The sequence below is a fragment of the Dermochelys coriacea genome, chromosome 7 (genome assembly GCF_009764565.3).
Source record: "Dermochelys coriacea isolate rDerCor1 chromosome 7, rDerCor1.pri.v4, whole genome shotgun sequence".
Classification (NCBI taxonomy): domain Eukaryota; kingdom Metazoa; phylum Chordata; order Testudines; family Dermochelyidae; genus Dermochelys; species Dermochelys coriacea.
Genome location: NC_050074.1, coordinates 27,423,319 through 27,440,784, shown reverse-complemented (window position 1 = coordinate 27,440,784; position 17,466 = coordinate 27,423,319). Strand labels below are relative to the sequence as shown.

Sequence of the window (17,466 nt, the reverse complement as noted above, 5' to 3'; positions counted from 1 at the left end):
AGCGTATAGTGCACATAGTTTGGACAGGAGTGTAATGAACCCCACAGGGATTGCTACCCAATGTAGCTTCTTTAGCTCCAGCTATCTTTTAATAGTGCATATAGTATAAAAGGAAAAGCAGGACTCAATCTCATCTCTCCTATTATTCAACTGTTTCAGTGCTGTAGCCACAGCTGATGCAATAATGTACCCTCAGTAGCATTTCATTTGAAAACATTGACCTGACTTGAGGAACAGCTGCAACTCCCCTAATATAGGTTTTCTCAATTAGTCTGAAGAGATTGTTATGAGGGGGAAACTCACAGCACTGGATTAGTTTTTAACTTGTCTTGATTTTAAGCCTTTTCTCATATTTTGAAGGCTAAGGCTCAACTTTGTTTTCAATAAGCAGACAGTGGTAGTAGGATGTGAGGTGGGACTGCATCATGAGATACATGGGCTGGAGTAACATAGTCAGTGCCCAGTGCTACATCTCCTAAATGTCAAGTCTCCTAGCTTTCTGAAAACCTAGCCAGCAGCTACATGCAGAGCAGCTGGCTAAGGCTGAACCCAGGCAAAATGTTAGAGATATTAGCAGAAGAGTTTATTTCCTTTATAATAAGCCCCTTTTCTTTATAATATGCCCCACTATTGAAGACCTTTGCATGTAGATTGTTAAATAAGCCCTTTTGGACTCCTCAGTGCCCAAATAGTCATGATAGCAAAAAGTGCCAACTTCATCTGTGTCTGGCCAGAAGATTGTCTCTCCGTGTATTGGACACACACCTAGCTAAGATGATTCAGACATTCTTGATCTCCAGACTTGATCATTGCAATTAATTATATCTGGAGAGGAAACCAGGTGCCCTGAAAATTCCCCCAGTGAAAAGTTGCCTATCTTTCAAAAAGGGAAGGAGGAGGATCCCGGGAACTACAGGCCAGTCAGCCTCACCTCAGTCCCTGAAAAAATCATGGAGCAGGTCCTCAAGGAATCAATTCTGAAGCACTTACAGGAGAGGAAAGTGATCAGGAACAGTCAGCATGGATCCACCAAGGGCAAGTCATGCCTGACTAATCGAATTGCCTTCTATGATGAGATAACTGGCTCTGTGGATGAGGGGAAAGCAGTGGACATGTTATTCCTTGACTTTAGCAAAGCTTTTGATACAGTCTCCCACAGTATTCTTGCCAGCAAGTTGAAGTATGGACTGGATGAATGGACTATAAGGTGGATAGAAAGCTGGCTAGATCATCAGGCTCAACGGGTAGTGATCAATGGCTTCATGTCTAGTTGGCAGCTGGTATCAAGTGGAGTGCCCCAGGGGTCGGTCCTGGGGCCGGTTTTCTTCAATTTCTTTATTAATGATCTGGAGGATGGTGTGGACTGCACCCTCAGCAAGTTTGCAGATTACACTAAACTGGGAAGAGTGGTAGATACACTGGAGGGTAGGGATAGGATACAGAGGGACCGAGACAAATTAGAGGATTGGGACAAAAGAAATCTGATTAGTTCAACACAGACAAGTGCAGAGTCCTGCACTTCGGATGGAAAAATCCCATGCACTGCTAGTAGGGACCGAATGGCTAGGCAGCAGTTCTGCAGAAAAGGACCTAGGAGTTACAGTGGACAAGAAGGTGGATATGAGTCAACAGTGTGCTCTTGTTGCCAAGAAGTCTAACCACACTTTGGGTGGTATAAGTAGGGGCATTTCCAGCAGATCGAGGGACGTGATAGTTCTCCTCTGGGTCCAGTTTTGGGCCCCACACTACAAAAAGGATGTGAAAAAATTGGAAAGCATCCAGCGGAGGGCAACAAAAATGATTAGGGGACTGGAACACATGACTTATGAGGAGACACTGAGGGAACTGGGATTGTTTAGTCTGCAGAAGAGAAGAATGAGGCGGGGATTTGATAGTTGCTATAAACTATCTGAAAGGGCGTTCCAAAGAGGATGGATCTAGACTGTTCTCAGTCATAGCAGATGACAGAACAAGGAGTAATGGTCTCAAGTTGCAGTGGGGGAGGTTTAGATTGAATATTAGGAAAAACTTTTTCACTAGGAAGGTAGTGAAGCACTGGAATGCGTTACCTAGGGAGGTGGTGGAATCTCCTTCCTTTGAGGTTTTTAAGGTCAGGCTTGACAAAGCCCTGGCTGGAATGATTTAGTTGGGGATTGGTCCTGCTTTGAGCAGGGGGTTGGACTAGATGACCCCCTAAGGTCCCTTCCAACCCTGATATTCTATGATTTAAAAGTAGAGCAGCCTGTCTGCTTAGCAATGCAGGTCACTGTGAACACATCACTCCAGGGCTCTATACTGGAAAGACTAGTTCAAGGTTTCTGCCCTGACATTCAAAGACCTCCATGGGACAGGCCATGGCTGCTTAAGAGATTGCTTCTCTCTCCATGACTATGGAACAATGAAACTGCCAACCATTAGGGGGAGTGTGGAAGACAGAGATTTCATGGGAACTATGGAACTCACTCTCACAAGATAAAAGGATGACCATGGACCTTGCCCCTTTCAGAGCTGAGGTCCCAATCCAGCAAAAGAGTAGCCATTGAATTCAGCAGGATAACTCGCATGCTTAACTTTAAGCACGTGCTTAAGTGCTTTCCTGAATCAGAGCCTAAGTACAAGAAAGATATTTCTTCAACTTATCTGATATCCAAATTGTAAAGCATCAGAAAATGATGATAAAAATATATTTGGGCATTCATACCTAGTACCTAGAAAAGCAACATTTATTTAAAAGTCATTTTGATTCTTGTAAACCATTTTAATGTAAGCATAATAAACATATAAGAGCAATTCATAATATAGCATAATATTGTTCCTCTTGATAACATTTTACAAACACCCAAATTCCATAATAAACCTTTGTAGACAAGTGTTAAATATACAGCCCATAACCTTGCTTAAATCAAAGATGAATTTATACTGAACATATCCTAATGCCCAGTATAAATTACTTACCACATGAGAGAGAATTTGAAACTGTAATGAGATAATTATGACATAGCTCATCTGTAAAACATTTCATGTGCACATTTTAATGAACTGCACAATGTAATGTTGGAATATAAAGACAATTGAAATCCTGGGACTAATTTCTGCAAAACTTAGAACTTGCTCTCTTTATGAAGATGAGAGAAGGCAGGCAGCTGCAGTTTTGTTTTTATTGGTGTCAGCTCTGTGAATTTCAGTGTATTCTTGGACAGACCAGGAGGGGGGAAAAGCAGACAGAAATACTGGGCCTGCTCTCACTCATGTAAAACTCCCATGATTTTCAGTGGGAGTTTCACTTGTGTGAAGACTTCAGGGTTGGGCTTCACCAACTCTGCCAGTGTTCTTCTATCCTTTTTTAAACACTGTTCAGATCATTTAGCTATTTGGCTATTAGTAGGGCTGCAGCATTACTCTCTAAGGTACAATATTATTTAAGAAAGTAAAACAGAAATGTACCATATTTTAGTCTGCACTATTTGAGGATATAGGATGTCAAAAGTGGCAAAGTTTTAAATATCACGCCAAACAGATTACATACTTCCCTTGTGAAGTATTCCCCCAAGGAAAGCTTTGTAATCCTTCTTATACTTGTTTTTAAATAACAAAGTGCTACATGATATATTTCTATGGTGAAAGACAAGAAGAGAAAACACAGCTCCCATTAACACTTTATGGTGAAAGCAGCACCAGGAGTTTTCTTTGAAGAGAGTATATCCTAATATGACATTTTAATCCTATCCTTTTTTATTGTTTATATGCTGGTTTGTGCAATGTCATTAGAAAGTCTACATAGTGTTTTATATGCTTTTTTGAGTGAATAATGCCTTAGAATTCATTTTTCCTGACATGCAGTGCTTTGAACAGTCATCTGTATGTAAAGTATAATAGACGAATTACGAATGTTTCCTACATTTCAGATTAAAATTATTTGACTGAACTCATGTTCAGAAGAATTAACAATGCTTGTGAATGGAATAATAATTTTACTTTCAACCCCTGAGGTAATACTAAAGCATTTTTGCAGGCTTCATGTGAGGAAATATATATTCCCTGTGCTTTTCAAGCACAGGATATTTTTTTGGTCAGATTATTTTATGCCCTAAAAACAATTAAATATACTTGAAAAAGATTTTAGAACCGATATATTTTTCTGGGCTATCCACAGACCTTTAACCTTTCAGAACTTCATAATGAAATATCTGAATCCCAAGCTACTTTATATTTAAATCTGCATTCTTTTAAGAAAGGCAGCATTGTTATCTAATGGTTAGAGCAAGCATCTTGGAGTCAGGAGACCTATGTTCTAGTCTGAATTCTGCCACTGACTGTGTAAATTCTTTCATTCATCTTAGTTGTCTCATTTTTCCCATCAGTAAAATGAGGATATTCTTAACCACTTTTGTGAAGTGCTTTGAGATCCTTTGATGAAAGGTGCTCTTTAATAACTGTTAAATAGGCTATTAAATTTATTACTAAATATAAAGGACTCAGGGCCAGATTTTCAAAGGTATTTAAGCACCTAAAGATGCATTTTTGTGCCTAATGGGACATTGTAGGGGTGCTGATTTCCCTGAGAGCACCATGGAGTATTGCATGTGATGCACAGGAGGGACAAAACTTTTTCTACACCAATTCAATATGAAAACGTTCCTCTGTTGTTAATTTTACATCCCATTGTAGCAGTATATTTTGAGTTCCATATCACATACATTTTTATATTTGGTAATATAGTATGAAATGTGCTCATGATTTCATCTTCAGCATATTTGTGAAAACAAATACCAACTGCCAGTCTGAATAAGATATTATGGAAGAATGGAAATATGATTAAAAGCAGTCTATAACATAGGTCTTAGAGAAAGATTGAATGAATGAAGTTTCCTTAGAGTTTCCAAAACAATTTGGATTTTGGTGGGAGTTTTTTCGATAATGAATGACAGTGAAGTTGCTGGAATCCTTGTCTGGTCACCAAAGCTCCAAGAACTGCAGCTCCTATGGAGGACCTGCAGGAAGATCTGTACAGGGAAATTTTATATTGGATTTGAGGATAGAGCATGCCCAGTGAGGTGCCACTTCGTTCTTGCATTGGCCCTTGTGCTTCAACCAGATTAGCATAAAGGAGCCATAGGGAAGACACCACTAGTACAAAGGGGTGCTCTAGGATGGAGCAGAAGCAGAAGGGGCCAGATATCAGGGCAGATCTGCCTCCCTGCAATGGCCAACAGGAGCAATTGAAGTAGGCATGCAACATAAGGCATCCCTAAATCTTTCTGTCCTGTAATTTCTGCCCTTTTCTTCAAAATCGTAATTTTTTAAAAATGAAGATATTAATAATATGTTTCCAAAAGCATATACACTTTTAATTATAATGTTTTAGTAAACCATTTTTAAAATGGTTCATAACGTGTTACTATTGGTAACTTCATCAGGAGTCTTGAAACCTTTTAACCAACAATATTTTAAATTAGACACACTCATTTTACCTCATTCCTTTTACTCCACCTTGGTCTTACTTTCACAAAATTGACAAAATATCTGTAGGTCAAATATCTATAGCTGGGCTTTCTGCCATCTTTTACTCATTTTGGACAACTTAAGATTTCAGTCCACAGTGGGGTTCCGCTGTAGTGCAGAATTCCACAGCAGCTAAATTTTACTTATCCTCCTGGCCTGTCAGTAGTGAATAGGTATGTTTTTTCCAGCATACAACAGAGTTGGATTATTGAAATATGGGACCAGTCTAGAAAAAAAGAATTGCCATAGCTTTGGTGCTCACTTTTCAGTTCCTTTATTTTAACTGTAAAGGGCATACAATTTTAATAACTCCTGATTTTGTGTCCTCAGTATCTTGATTTCTTAAGCAAAAGATAAATCTGGTTTAATATGTGACCATGACAATCTCTTAAATTTAACCACTGGGATATTTTTTCCAAGTAGGTTTCACCAGCATATCCCCTCATGAATCATTTGAAATAACCATGTAAAATATTTTAATACCTTGGTTTTATTTATAATTTCTACCAGCTGTAGGTATCCAGATGAAACTTGAATTTTTCCAGCGGAAGTTTTGGACTGCCAGTAGACAGGTATGTTCCAATTAGATACTTCTTATGCAGATGAGACCATAGCAACTCTCTTCCTGTAGAGGTGATGATGTTCTATATATGTTTTGCCAAGGCAGTTCTAGTTTCCTATGAATGTTTGTAAGCTATTCTAATTTACTTTTCAATTCATTATAACACAAAAGTGTGATCATGAGGCTAAACACATGGGACTGATCCAACACTCATTGTCATGAATGGAGAGGCTCCCCAAATCCAGTCTCCCAAGTATAACCTACAGATCCATGAACAGTTATCCTAAGAGTACATTACATTAAAAAATGCAACAATGACATGAAAAATATGAATGACCTTGTCAGTATTCAAGTATCTTTTGAGTTGATCAGTGCATTTTGATAAAAGTAAGAATAAATATACTTAATACAAACCTGATTTCACCCAAATGTTTGTATATGGTTTCAAATGACCTTTTTCCCCCCTGTTTCTTGCAGTGCATTGCTATTACTAAGGACAAGACTGTGCTGTCCCATCATGCCCATGCAGGGAATTAAGGCAGGGGTAGGGCATGTAACCATGAGTTACAGTTCAACCTGGGGAGCAGCCTCCATGGGGCTGCTACTCCCATTCCACTGCAGGTGGGCAAGGAATGGATGGAGCTTTGAGTCCACTGTCCCTAAAATGGACCAGCTAGCACAGTTGGTGCAGGGGGAGAAGTAAACTGTGTCAGGTAAAGGGCTGGCATAGATTAAGTCCCTCCTAGAGGAAAGGGGAAACCAAGGACCAGATTGTGTGACTGAGTCACAGTTTGGCTCCTGGTCTCTCTTGCGTGGCACAGTTATGTCCCTTTTTCAGGGTTTATGATATATCTGCTATCTAGCTTTAAGGGACCTGACATAATGATCTAGCGACTAACTGTATTCAGTGAATCATTATTGGCAAGTTTGTTTTTAATAAATAATAAAATGTGTATTTATTTAACAAAATAATCTCTTCCAGTTTTAAAAGGATCAAGAGTTTACATGACCAATTTGAGAATACATTGAGATTGTACTATTTCTGAGAATAATCATCTCTAAAGTATTCTGTGAAATATTGGCTCACACAATACCCCTACTGAAATCCCCATGGAGCTTTGCCTATCATTATAAGGCCTTGTAAGGCCCTGTATCATTATAGATAGGCAGCAAAGATTGAAATAAGCAAATGAAATTGGCACAGCATGAATTAATCTCCTTGATGCAGATGCTGTCACAATAGGAATGCAGAATTAATGTAATATAGTCCTACTTTTGTGGTCTTTTCTAGATTAACTACTGTTTTTGATTAAATTTTTACTTATCATTTTTAAAATATCCGTTCAGACAATCACCAGAATAAAATTTTTTTAAAAAAATTGGTATAAAATATATATCCTATTGGTGTCCCCTGCAGTGTCCATCTCTTGATGGAAGATGTTCTATAAGCTGTGATGATGAAGTAAGTATTTCATAGACTTTTTCTTATTTTATATCTCCATTTAGTTTTTAGTATGGCAACTTCATCTGAGGTAAGGCAGTGCAGTTTCTGAAGTCAGTTTGGAAATGGTAAGAAGCTGTTCAGGGATACTATTATACCCATGTACTGTTCATCTTAAAATACAGACACATCCCTGATACATACCATAGAATAAGAAGTTAATGTTACTTTCATTAAAGGAACATTTTTACATAATAAATAACTATTCCTTATTATGTGAAGATTACCCACTTGATAATATTTTTACATATTAAAACTGGAAATTATAATTGGAAAGATTCATTAAGCACAAAGCTACATTGGAACTGTTGCCCTGTTAGACTTAAAATTTCTTGGATTATGCTATGTTTTGTATATCACCAATCTCAGTCATAGTGCTTACCACAGGGTGGCTGGCCCCTTTAAGAGGGAGCAGGGCAAATGAACTTGTGACGGGTCTGCTGACCCCAATTAGGTTTAAAATAGGACACCTGGGACTAGAGAGAGAAAACCGGGGAGAGGGAGTGCTAAAGTGTGGGAAGAAGCAACAGGAAGTTCCCTGGGATGGGAGGCAGTGGAAACCTGCTAGGGAAAGAGGGCCTCCAAAGAGAAGCCCTTGAGTGGTGGTGCTCAGTGAACAGAACATGGAAGATATCTTTCTGTCCTTCCTGCAGGAAACGGGGGGAAAAATCCGTGGGAGCTGTAGCCCATGGTGGGCTGAGTTTTTGTTACCTTTTGCCAAAGTTTGAAAAGCAAAATTTCTGGAAAGAGACTCTGCATGTGGCAGTGGGTCATTTGCGAGCTGGGGAGGTCATCAGTTTATTACAGCACTGTATAAATAATTAACAATAATAGTTAAAGTAAGTATTCCACAGTATTTCTTGTGGTATAAAATTAAGTTGGGGCTTCACTGGGAACAGTCAATTCAAACCTCCCCCCCTCCCAAGAAGAGTGTAAGTTATCCAAAAAGGGCCATCAGCTGTGTTTTAACAGTGTTTAAATATGCATATTCAACTGCCAATATGCAAGTATTAAGATGGACATTCAATTCAGGCTTGTGGAAAAAATTATTTTCATTTGTACTAGACTTTTCTTTAAATTAACTTCCAAACAGTTTACGATGTCTGACAATAATTCTGGCAAGCCAATTTCTGGGATTCTACCCTGCATTCCCAACATAGTTTGATATTCAGAACATTTTGAACAGACGTTTTATTGAAAAAACACAGCCAAGACCCAGGTAGAGTGATACACTTTTTAAATATGTGACAGTTCCACAGGGGATTGAAAACGCACAAAACATTCTGGAAACAGAATTTAAAATTCCAACATTGTAAGAATGGAGCATGGCAACTTCTTCAACATATCAAATTAGTAACTCATTACAGCAAACTACAATGCATTTCCAAGGACTAAATAGCAGAGCCGACTGGAAAACGACAATTCAATTTCATGGCAGCTGTCATGGTTTCTGCATTTAGTTTTGTTCTGCATTGGATTGAAACCAAAACCTTTGGAATGTTTTTGCAAAAATGGAATTGTGTTGAAAAATCCATTTTCAGATTAAAACCTGAGCTTTTCAATGCAGGAGGGTGTGTGTCTTGGTGAGTAGGGCACTGACCTGGGATGTGGGAGTCCCGGCATCAAGTGTCTGATTCAGAAAGTTTTTTATCCCACTCTGAAGCAGGCAGAGGAGGGATGAACCTGGGTCTCCAACATTCCAGGACAGCGCTCTAACCACCAGGTTGTAGAGTGTAAGAGAGTCCTCTCTCCCATCCTCCACCTTTACACTTGACAACTTCATTGGAGCCACTATGTCTCTGCAAAACCTTTTAACATTGACTAGACAACATATTTTGATGAAATTTCATTTTGTTGAAAATGTTCCAAGTAGCTCCATTAAATAGTGAATTCACTAGATGATAGAGGCTTAAGAGGCAGCACTAAAGAAAAAAATAAGTATTAGCAGTCAGCCAAATCTCTGAAGTTAATCTGTGTTCCCTATCCATTAAATAGCTGCTAATACAAGCAGTCTCCACTATCACTCTAGCAGTCAACTGTGGAAGGGCCAGTGATTATCCTGTGCCCTGGCAATGTGGATGGTCTCTAATGTGCCTTTTCTGTCTCTCTTTAGAGACCTATGTCTCCTTCCTTTGAAGCTTGCATCCACTTTTTTTAATTTTTTAACCTTTGAAAAAAGGTTCTTCTTTTCAACTGCCAATTTAAAAATATACCCTCTCCCCAGAATCCTTGATTTCATGCTAAGGCAGCCATTTCCATCCTCTTTTGTACCTCCATTTCCATGCTGTCATTTGCATTTCAGTCCATTTTAATTAGGGCTCGGTGAGCTCACAGCCTCTTCCCCTAATATGTGATCAGGCTCCCAATACAAAACATAAGCTCTGTAGACTTGTTAATTTCATGTTTCCCAGTCTTGCTCCACTAAAGTTAGTTTTGTGCCTACCTGCTGTGGACTTAATGGACAAGTTTTACCTTGGATCCCCTCCAACAGCCTTTAAATACTCATATCAATGGGTTCCCAGTTATATCCAACCAGCTTGCTGAGCTGAGTATAACCTCAGGCAATCTGGGTGGGGTTAGAGTACTATATGGAATCTCCTTACCATTTAGCTCAAGCCGTCGGCCAGTGGAATATCCAGATTGGGTGGAGGTGATTCCCTTCCTTGTGACTGTCCTAATGACTGAATAGTAATGGTACATATTTTCTTATATAAACAGCTGTGATGATATGTGACTTTTTTGTCAAATCGAGCCTTTTAATAAATCACAAAATATGCCATCAGTTGCTGTACTGGAGAAGGGAAGCAGATTTGTAAAAAAACAAACAAACATTTCCCTTCTTACATCCTATCAAATGTCAAAAGTCACAGTCTCTCTCAATGGCCCTTACTGTCCTGCTCTCAACGGTAAGCAGACATCTGGTAAACAGTTTTTACTTACTGGTAAGCAGCAGCTAAAACCCAGCTAATAGGGGAGACCTTGTTTGTCATCCAGTTGCACAGTGGGCATAAGTTGAACAAGTTGGTGAGTTTTGAACCTTGCTTTTAATGGCACTGAATAGTGATGACATGCCACTCAAGCAGTTAAACAGAAATTTCAGTTTCTTTGGGGGGGGAGGGGCGATGAATTTGTTAATCTGTTATTTTCACGAGTGTGTTGAGGTGGGATGTGTTTTAATTCATATTACGTTCCATGATTGTTAATATAATTGTACACTGGAGCTGTGCAAAATACTCAGACCTTGAACCAACTCCAGAGTAATCTAGTTTTAGGTGCAAGGTCAGATGCATTCTCAGACCTCAGCCCACATTCTTGCCAAATTTATTCTGGACGTCATGCCTGCTCCTTTTTACAAGCCCAAGGACTGTCTGCATATGGAATGTTCCCCTTGAAGTCTGAAGTTCATTGAACTTGAGCCTTCAAGCAAACCTGAAGTGTATGGTTCACACATGGTTATTGTTGTGAATCAAATCCTGCAAGGTTCACATGAGCCTACTGTGTCTGAATAATATTATCTCCTGAACTAATCTTATAATTTAAGAATTTCATGCTTATGCGCTGGACAAGTAAATGCCTCCAACTGTCCTTTGCCAATGCTTTTTTTAATTTATTTTTTTTTATTTTCCTGGATTTCTTGCTATATTGAGAAGGCTATTTTTATTTATGGCAAGTGAAAGACGAGTGAATGCACTCCTGCATGTGGTGCATTATCCCCCATGGAATATTTAGATGAGCCCAAGAAATGAACAACATAAACCCTCTCGCCACATAATCCATTTCCCTCTCTCCAGTAGTGTTATTCGCACACAGGAAGAATGGGCTAGTGGTTAGGGCATTAGCCTGCGCCTCAGGAGACCTGGGTCTAATTTCCTGTTCCTCCACAGACTTTCTGTGTGACCTTGCACAAGTCAGTTAGGTCCAGACACACAAAGGTGCTTAGCTACATAAATCCCACTTGACACACACATTTGAGAGATTGGTAAATAATGAAGAGGACAGAGTGATACAGACACTGATACAGAGTGATTTGAATCTCTTGATAAACTGGGTGCAAGCAAACAATATGTGTTTTAATACAGCTAAATGTAAATGCATACATCTAGGAACAAAGAATGTAGGCCATAGTTACCAACTGGGGGACTCTATCCAAAGACACTGAAAAGATGTGGGGGACTTGGTGGATAAGTAGCTGAACACCTAATCCTAGAGAGTACTCCACTAATGCAATCCTGGGATGCATACACAGGGAAACCTTGAGTATTAGCAGAGAGGTTATTTTAACACTATATTGTGGGCACTGGTGCAACTCGGGCTGGAATCCAGTGCCCAGTCCCGATACAAGAAGGATGCTGATAAGTCAGCGAGGGTTCATAGAAGAGCCATGAGAATGATTAGAGGATTAGAGAACATTGCTTACAATAATAGACTAAGGGAGCTCAATTTATTTAACAAAGGGAAGATTAAGGATGACTTTATTATGGAACATGAGGAACAAATTACATGTGAAACAAATATTTAATAATAGGCTCTTCAGTCTAGCAGGGAAAGGTATAACACAATCCACTAGCTGCAAATTTAAACTAGACAAATTCAGACTAGAAATAAGATGTACATTTTTAATGGGGAGAGTAATTAATCTTTGGAAAAATTTACCAAGGGTTATGATGGATTCTCCATCACTGACAATTTTTAAATCCAGATTGGATATTTTTCTAATAGATTTGTTCTAGGAATTATTTCGGGGAAGTGCTATGGCCTGTATTATACAGGAAGTCAGACTAGATCACAGTGGTCCCTTCTCACCTATGAATCAGGTCACTCACCTTCTAAAACCTGATCAATACTAACAAGAGAAACAAGATATGGCTCCTCATTCTGGAATCCAGGCATTTTGTTCCCTTCTGCAGGTTGCTTGACTGAGAAAGAATAGCGAATGAAGCCAGACTTTGTCTTGTTCTGTGTGACTGTTTTTATTTATTTCTGAGCTTTGGACAACCACTCTCTATGCAACTGTTTGTGTGGCTGCTAAAAACTACAGTGGATCCGGCCACCCCATTGAGATGGGTGGGTGGCATTTGATCCAGATATAGCAGCAAAATGAGGACACATGTGGATGGATTTTAAGTAGATGGCCACAACTTTTATTAAGTTAAACACAAGGGAGGGGAGCTACCTATCCATCAGCAATACTCCCCTATACCAGGCATTTAAGTGGTTCCAGTGTGGGGGTTACAGTGCTCCTATCAAATAACCCATAACTCAGGGTAGACTCTCCTCAACCTACCCCAAGAATCAGTTCGCTGTGAGTCCTACCACCTCCACCTCCTGTGAGGAGGAAGAGGATGCAGAAGGGTGGGGACTCAGCCCGCAAGGGCACAAGGCTTCACCCTATCCCATGAGCCCAGGGCCCATCAGCAAAATCCCAGGTCTTTTACCTCTGAGAACTGTTCATTTCATCCTTTTAACCACATTGGAAACCATCCACAGAGGAATTAGCGACTAGCTTGGTCACACCTCCCCGCAGCGACAGTGCCTGGTATCATAGCTCCTGTCCCATCCCATTCCCTCACATTCCATAGCCATATGTAAGTACCTCCATGTGACAAAGGTATATCATCATCCCTGAGAAATTAAGGCCTATTTTAACAGGTGACCCTATGCAATACCACCAACCCCCTTGTCTCCATGGATATCCTGGTGACATCCCAATTCACTTTCTACCTAGCCTTGTCCACTTTGGGTGGGTTTGGAGCACCTCACCAACCCACCTTGCAAGCACTAGTGATCATACTAACCCAACCTCCAGCCATGATTGCCTAATCGAGCCAACAACCCTCTGGATTCTATCCCTGAAATCAACTCTCATGCAGCCCCTGAGATCATTCTCCTCAAGGTGAATAACCAGAACATGAGGCAGGACCACGTTGTTTGTCAATGACCTGATGCCTCTGCAGGCCTCTTTTGCTGAAACACTGGATGCAAATGGTTTCAGCTCTGAAACCCAGCTGGGATCTATCTGCTGTCCTGGCTGCTTTTGTGTGGGTCCAATGCTTTGTAGATTGTCTGCAAGTCCAAATATTGAGTACGTTTGGGATACCCACTGTCTTCCTCTGCATTCTGATGGCTTCTACTGCTGCATCAGTGAGTAACACTGCTGCAATGGAGCCACAAGAGGCTCAACATGGCTTGTATTCCAAGTTAAATCCCTGGAGCTGGGAGATGCAGGCCAATCAGCAACTCTGCACCCTAACTGGCCAATGGGTACCCAAAGATTCCAAGCAGGGGATGAGCTACCCAATGTCCTTCATCAAGTGTCTCCTTCTCTTGCTGTTGGGGCTGTCGCCACCAGCCTAATCAACTTTCCCCACCTGTTGAGGTGCATGGGTGACCTGTTGATTCACCCCTGTATGCATCAGGGCTGAATGTGCATCCTCTGTGCTGCTACCCTCCCTTGATGGTTGCGCCAGCAGAGAGTAGCTTTACAGTGGAATTTTTGAAAGTGTTCCGTGTTGGCTTAACTTAGCTTCCAGTAAAGTTAATGGGAGTCTCATACTTTTACTCGTACTTGCAACCATCCACGAGTTGCAGCAACTTAACAACTCCCTACCTGCCAAACGAGCCATCAGGTAGACCTGCAGCATCTGCCAGGCTGGATTCCCATCCTAGTTTTGGGTGAATAGGGTGGGGCTTCTGAAACAGAGCTGCAAGAAGCTCTACATTAGCTCCAGCTCCAGTGTCAAAGCAAATGCCCGGTATCTGTGTTGTGGATGAGAAAAACTGGTTGGAGTAATAAGCTCACCAAACTTTTGCCCATTTGTTAAAAACAAACTGGAAAGAGACATTTCTGCAAAGTTGAGTTTTGGGGGTGGGGGTTCACTGCCAGTATTTGACCAGAATCCGAAGTATCAAAATTCAATCTGAAAGACTGCATAACATTGTCACAATATTTCCAGTCTGGACCAGAAGAGTAAAGATTAGAAATCTTTTCATATTTCCAGTCCAATTCAGAAGGCTAAAGCGATTTAGATAACCTTTAAATATGTGTCTAAGCATTCGCTTATCTGAACTGAACCTCCAAACATAGAGAGTGAGCATGTATCATTACTCAGTGAACTTTATCTTCCTGGTTGGCAAGGGCAAGGGCTGCTTCTTCTGTAGTAATTTAACAACTCTCAACCAAAAGCCAAGATATGAATCAATGGTCACAGCATACATGTTGTGAAGAAGGCTATGGGCCTGAACATGTAGTTCTTACCCAGGCAAAACTCCCACTGAAGATAGGACTCCAGGATCAGACTCTGTATTTAGCTGCTTTCAATTATCAAATTGTAGGAACATTGTCTTGGATTGCTGTTTGCAACACAGGGTACCTTTTATTCATGGCTGCATCCAGCCTATTTGTGGTAAGAAGAGAAGACTTTGGAGTAAGAACTAATCCATGAAATTTACTGTGTTGGGAGTGATCCTGAACTTTTTAATGTAAATTTCACAATGTGTAAGGAACAATATTTTGCTGAGTTAGGCCTAGATTAAAGATATGTTACAAATATAGTGTTGGGGCAGGTATCTGAAGTAATAATAAAGAGGAACTGAGTTATACCAAGGTTTGAACTAAACCTTGAATTTAAATTCTGCAGAGCAGTAATTAAAACTTAGCCTGTAGCAAAGCATTCACTTGAGGTTAAAATAGTGTGGGGGAAGCACTGATTTGAGTTTACCTTGCTTTATGCAATTTATAAGTATGACCTACCTAAAGCTAACATTCCTATCCCTGATTCCAGGTCCCAATTAAAAACACAGTTTGAAAATCTTTAGGAGACCTATGGGGCCTCTTTTACAGAAGCCTTTACCCCCTCTCATTCTATGAACAAATTAAAAAATATTACCTGGTCCCCTGTTGGTCCTCCAAGCTGACACTATGTTTTCATTAATACATCATTAGGGTAATGATATTGTGCTGATGTTGTTCTCTAAATAAAGCATAAGCCATGAGGAGCACCAGGCCTCTATGCCTTTGCATTCTTTGTTACAGGAAGATATTTTTAAAAACGCATTATTAAAATGTTGAATTTTTTAAAAAAATATTTTTGGTTCTGTTCGATAACCCCTTGGTTTGGGACATATGTGCGTGAAGTAATCACTTAAGATACCTTAATCATTGCTCTCAATTGCGAAGTTGGTTCACTTATAATTTATTTGAACATTTATAATTATATAAGGGCCAAATGTTTATCCGTTTAGAGGACACATGGGATTGAAATACATTACTTAATGAAATCAGTGACATGCTTTAAAAACAAGATTTGAAATTGTGGCTTTATTATTTTATAGGCAATTAACTGCTACCTCATAGATAACAATGGATTTATTTTAGTATCTGAAGACTACAGACAGGTAAGTTGCAGGGTTTTTTTAACCAGTCCCATATCACATGTTAGAAAATGTTTAGTTTGTTTGATTTTGTTTATTAAACATGGTCTTCAGTGTTGAAGCATTAAGACAATGATCCACATTTAAGGAATAAGTAGCATAAGATTAAAAAGATCCCTCCCTCAAAGAATGTAATTTGCCTCTCAGAGGGCCTCAAAGAATTTCTAGCTCACAGCGGTGTGGGTCTGCTCTAAACTCATAAATTATAGAACTCTTTGCTGCAGAGGTATCTGTTCCCCTTTAAGAATTTTTACCTTGAGGAAGAGGGTTCCATGTAGAGTTTTTACCTCATTCAGTTGTGATCTGAAATTCCCATATTTCTGGCTAGATCTCAGCTGAATTAGGTTTGATATGGTTAGGTAGGTTTACTGGGATGCAGAACCTTAAATTCTTTCAGAGACATCTTCCCTCACCCTGACCCTTGCTCCCACAAAAAAGAATCATATTTTGGCTGACCAGACTGGTCACTTTCACCAGTGCAATTCAATAGTGGGCAGCAGTGAAACTGACAAGAATCATGTTAATTCAGTCAGCAGCTTCCAGCACCCTTGGCGCCATACCAACCTCTTTATGATGACTGCCTCAGAGTCATAGACCCCAGGGCTTCCACACTCCTGTGCCAGCAGGCTCTCCAAGCTGTGTGAAGCCAGCTGGCCTAGCAGTCTGGAAGCCCTGGGGCGCCCAAGTCTGAAGCAGTCCACATGGTGGGGCTGCCAAAGAGCTGGGATCCTGGAAGCCCTGGGGTCCCAACTCTGGGACAATCATTCAGGAGGGCTGCCAAAGAGCCAGGCAGGTGAGATGGCAGGAAATTAGCTAGGTTTCCTTGTGTAACCTGCCTGGCAGGCAGATTTTGAAACCTGCCTGTGTTATATTAGATTCATCAAAGTCAACAAGTTTCTGTGAAATTTTTCACTTGTGACGGATCAATGTTTTCCGGTGGAAAAATGTTTGGTTGAAAACCTTCCAACCAGCTCAGTTTCAAAGCCTACTCTGACTGCATCACAAGCAGGCAGTCTCATAGCAGTATCAAGGGCACAAAGGCAGAAATTGACTTTGACCCTCCCCCACAAAGGAGGCAAGGCAGATATTCAGTGCTGGGAATGGGTGTAAAGGACACGACAATTAGGGTCCACAATTCTGTCACTACCAGATGCTGGAAAGGCTAGAATGGGATTGAGTAGAGGCAGCCAGTGAGTGGGGTCCATGGCTGCTGGCAGATTTGCAGTGTCATCAGAAGAACTGCTTTAGGGGAACAAGGAGAGATATTTCTGCTGTGGCAGGTTGAGTGGCACGGCTCTGTTGCTCATTCTCAGGGCAGTGGTGCTGTAGAAATCTTCTCCTACCTGGCAGCAAAGAGATTCACCCACAGCAGGATCTAGGGTAGTAGAACACTGGCAGGGCAGGAAAAAGACCCAGCAGATCCTGAGTTAGAAGTTCCTGCACATGACCTGAAAGAGTAAGAGAATGATGC

At 40.4% G+C, this 17,466-nt stretch overlaps 1 protein-coding gene across 11 annotated transcripts in view; it reads left to right on the top strand.

The window, feature by feature from the left end:
* The window catches only part of CACNA2D3 (calcium voltage-gated channel auxiliary subunit alpha2delta 3), a 732,114-nt gene that overhangs the window by 659,209 nt on the left and 55,439 nt on the right, over positions 1-17,466 (top strand). For 10 of the 11 annotated variants that reach the window (XR_006282707.1, XM_038411603.2, XM_038411604.2 and 7 more), the window contains 3 exons: positions 6,013-6,074; positions 7,482-7,526; positions 15,897-15,959. Coding sequence is in view for 10 of the 11 variants with exons in the window: in XM_038411603.2 (XP_038267531.1) it covers positions 6,013-6,074; positions 7,482-7,526; positions 15,897-15,959 (170 nt within the window). In the remaining variant the exon portion in view is untranslated. The remainder of the gene's footprint in view (positions 1-6,012; positions 6,075-7,481; positions 7,527-15,896; positions 15,960-17,466) is intronic. The other variant, XM_038411606.2, reaches the window with a different exon arrangement.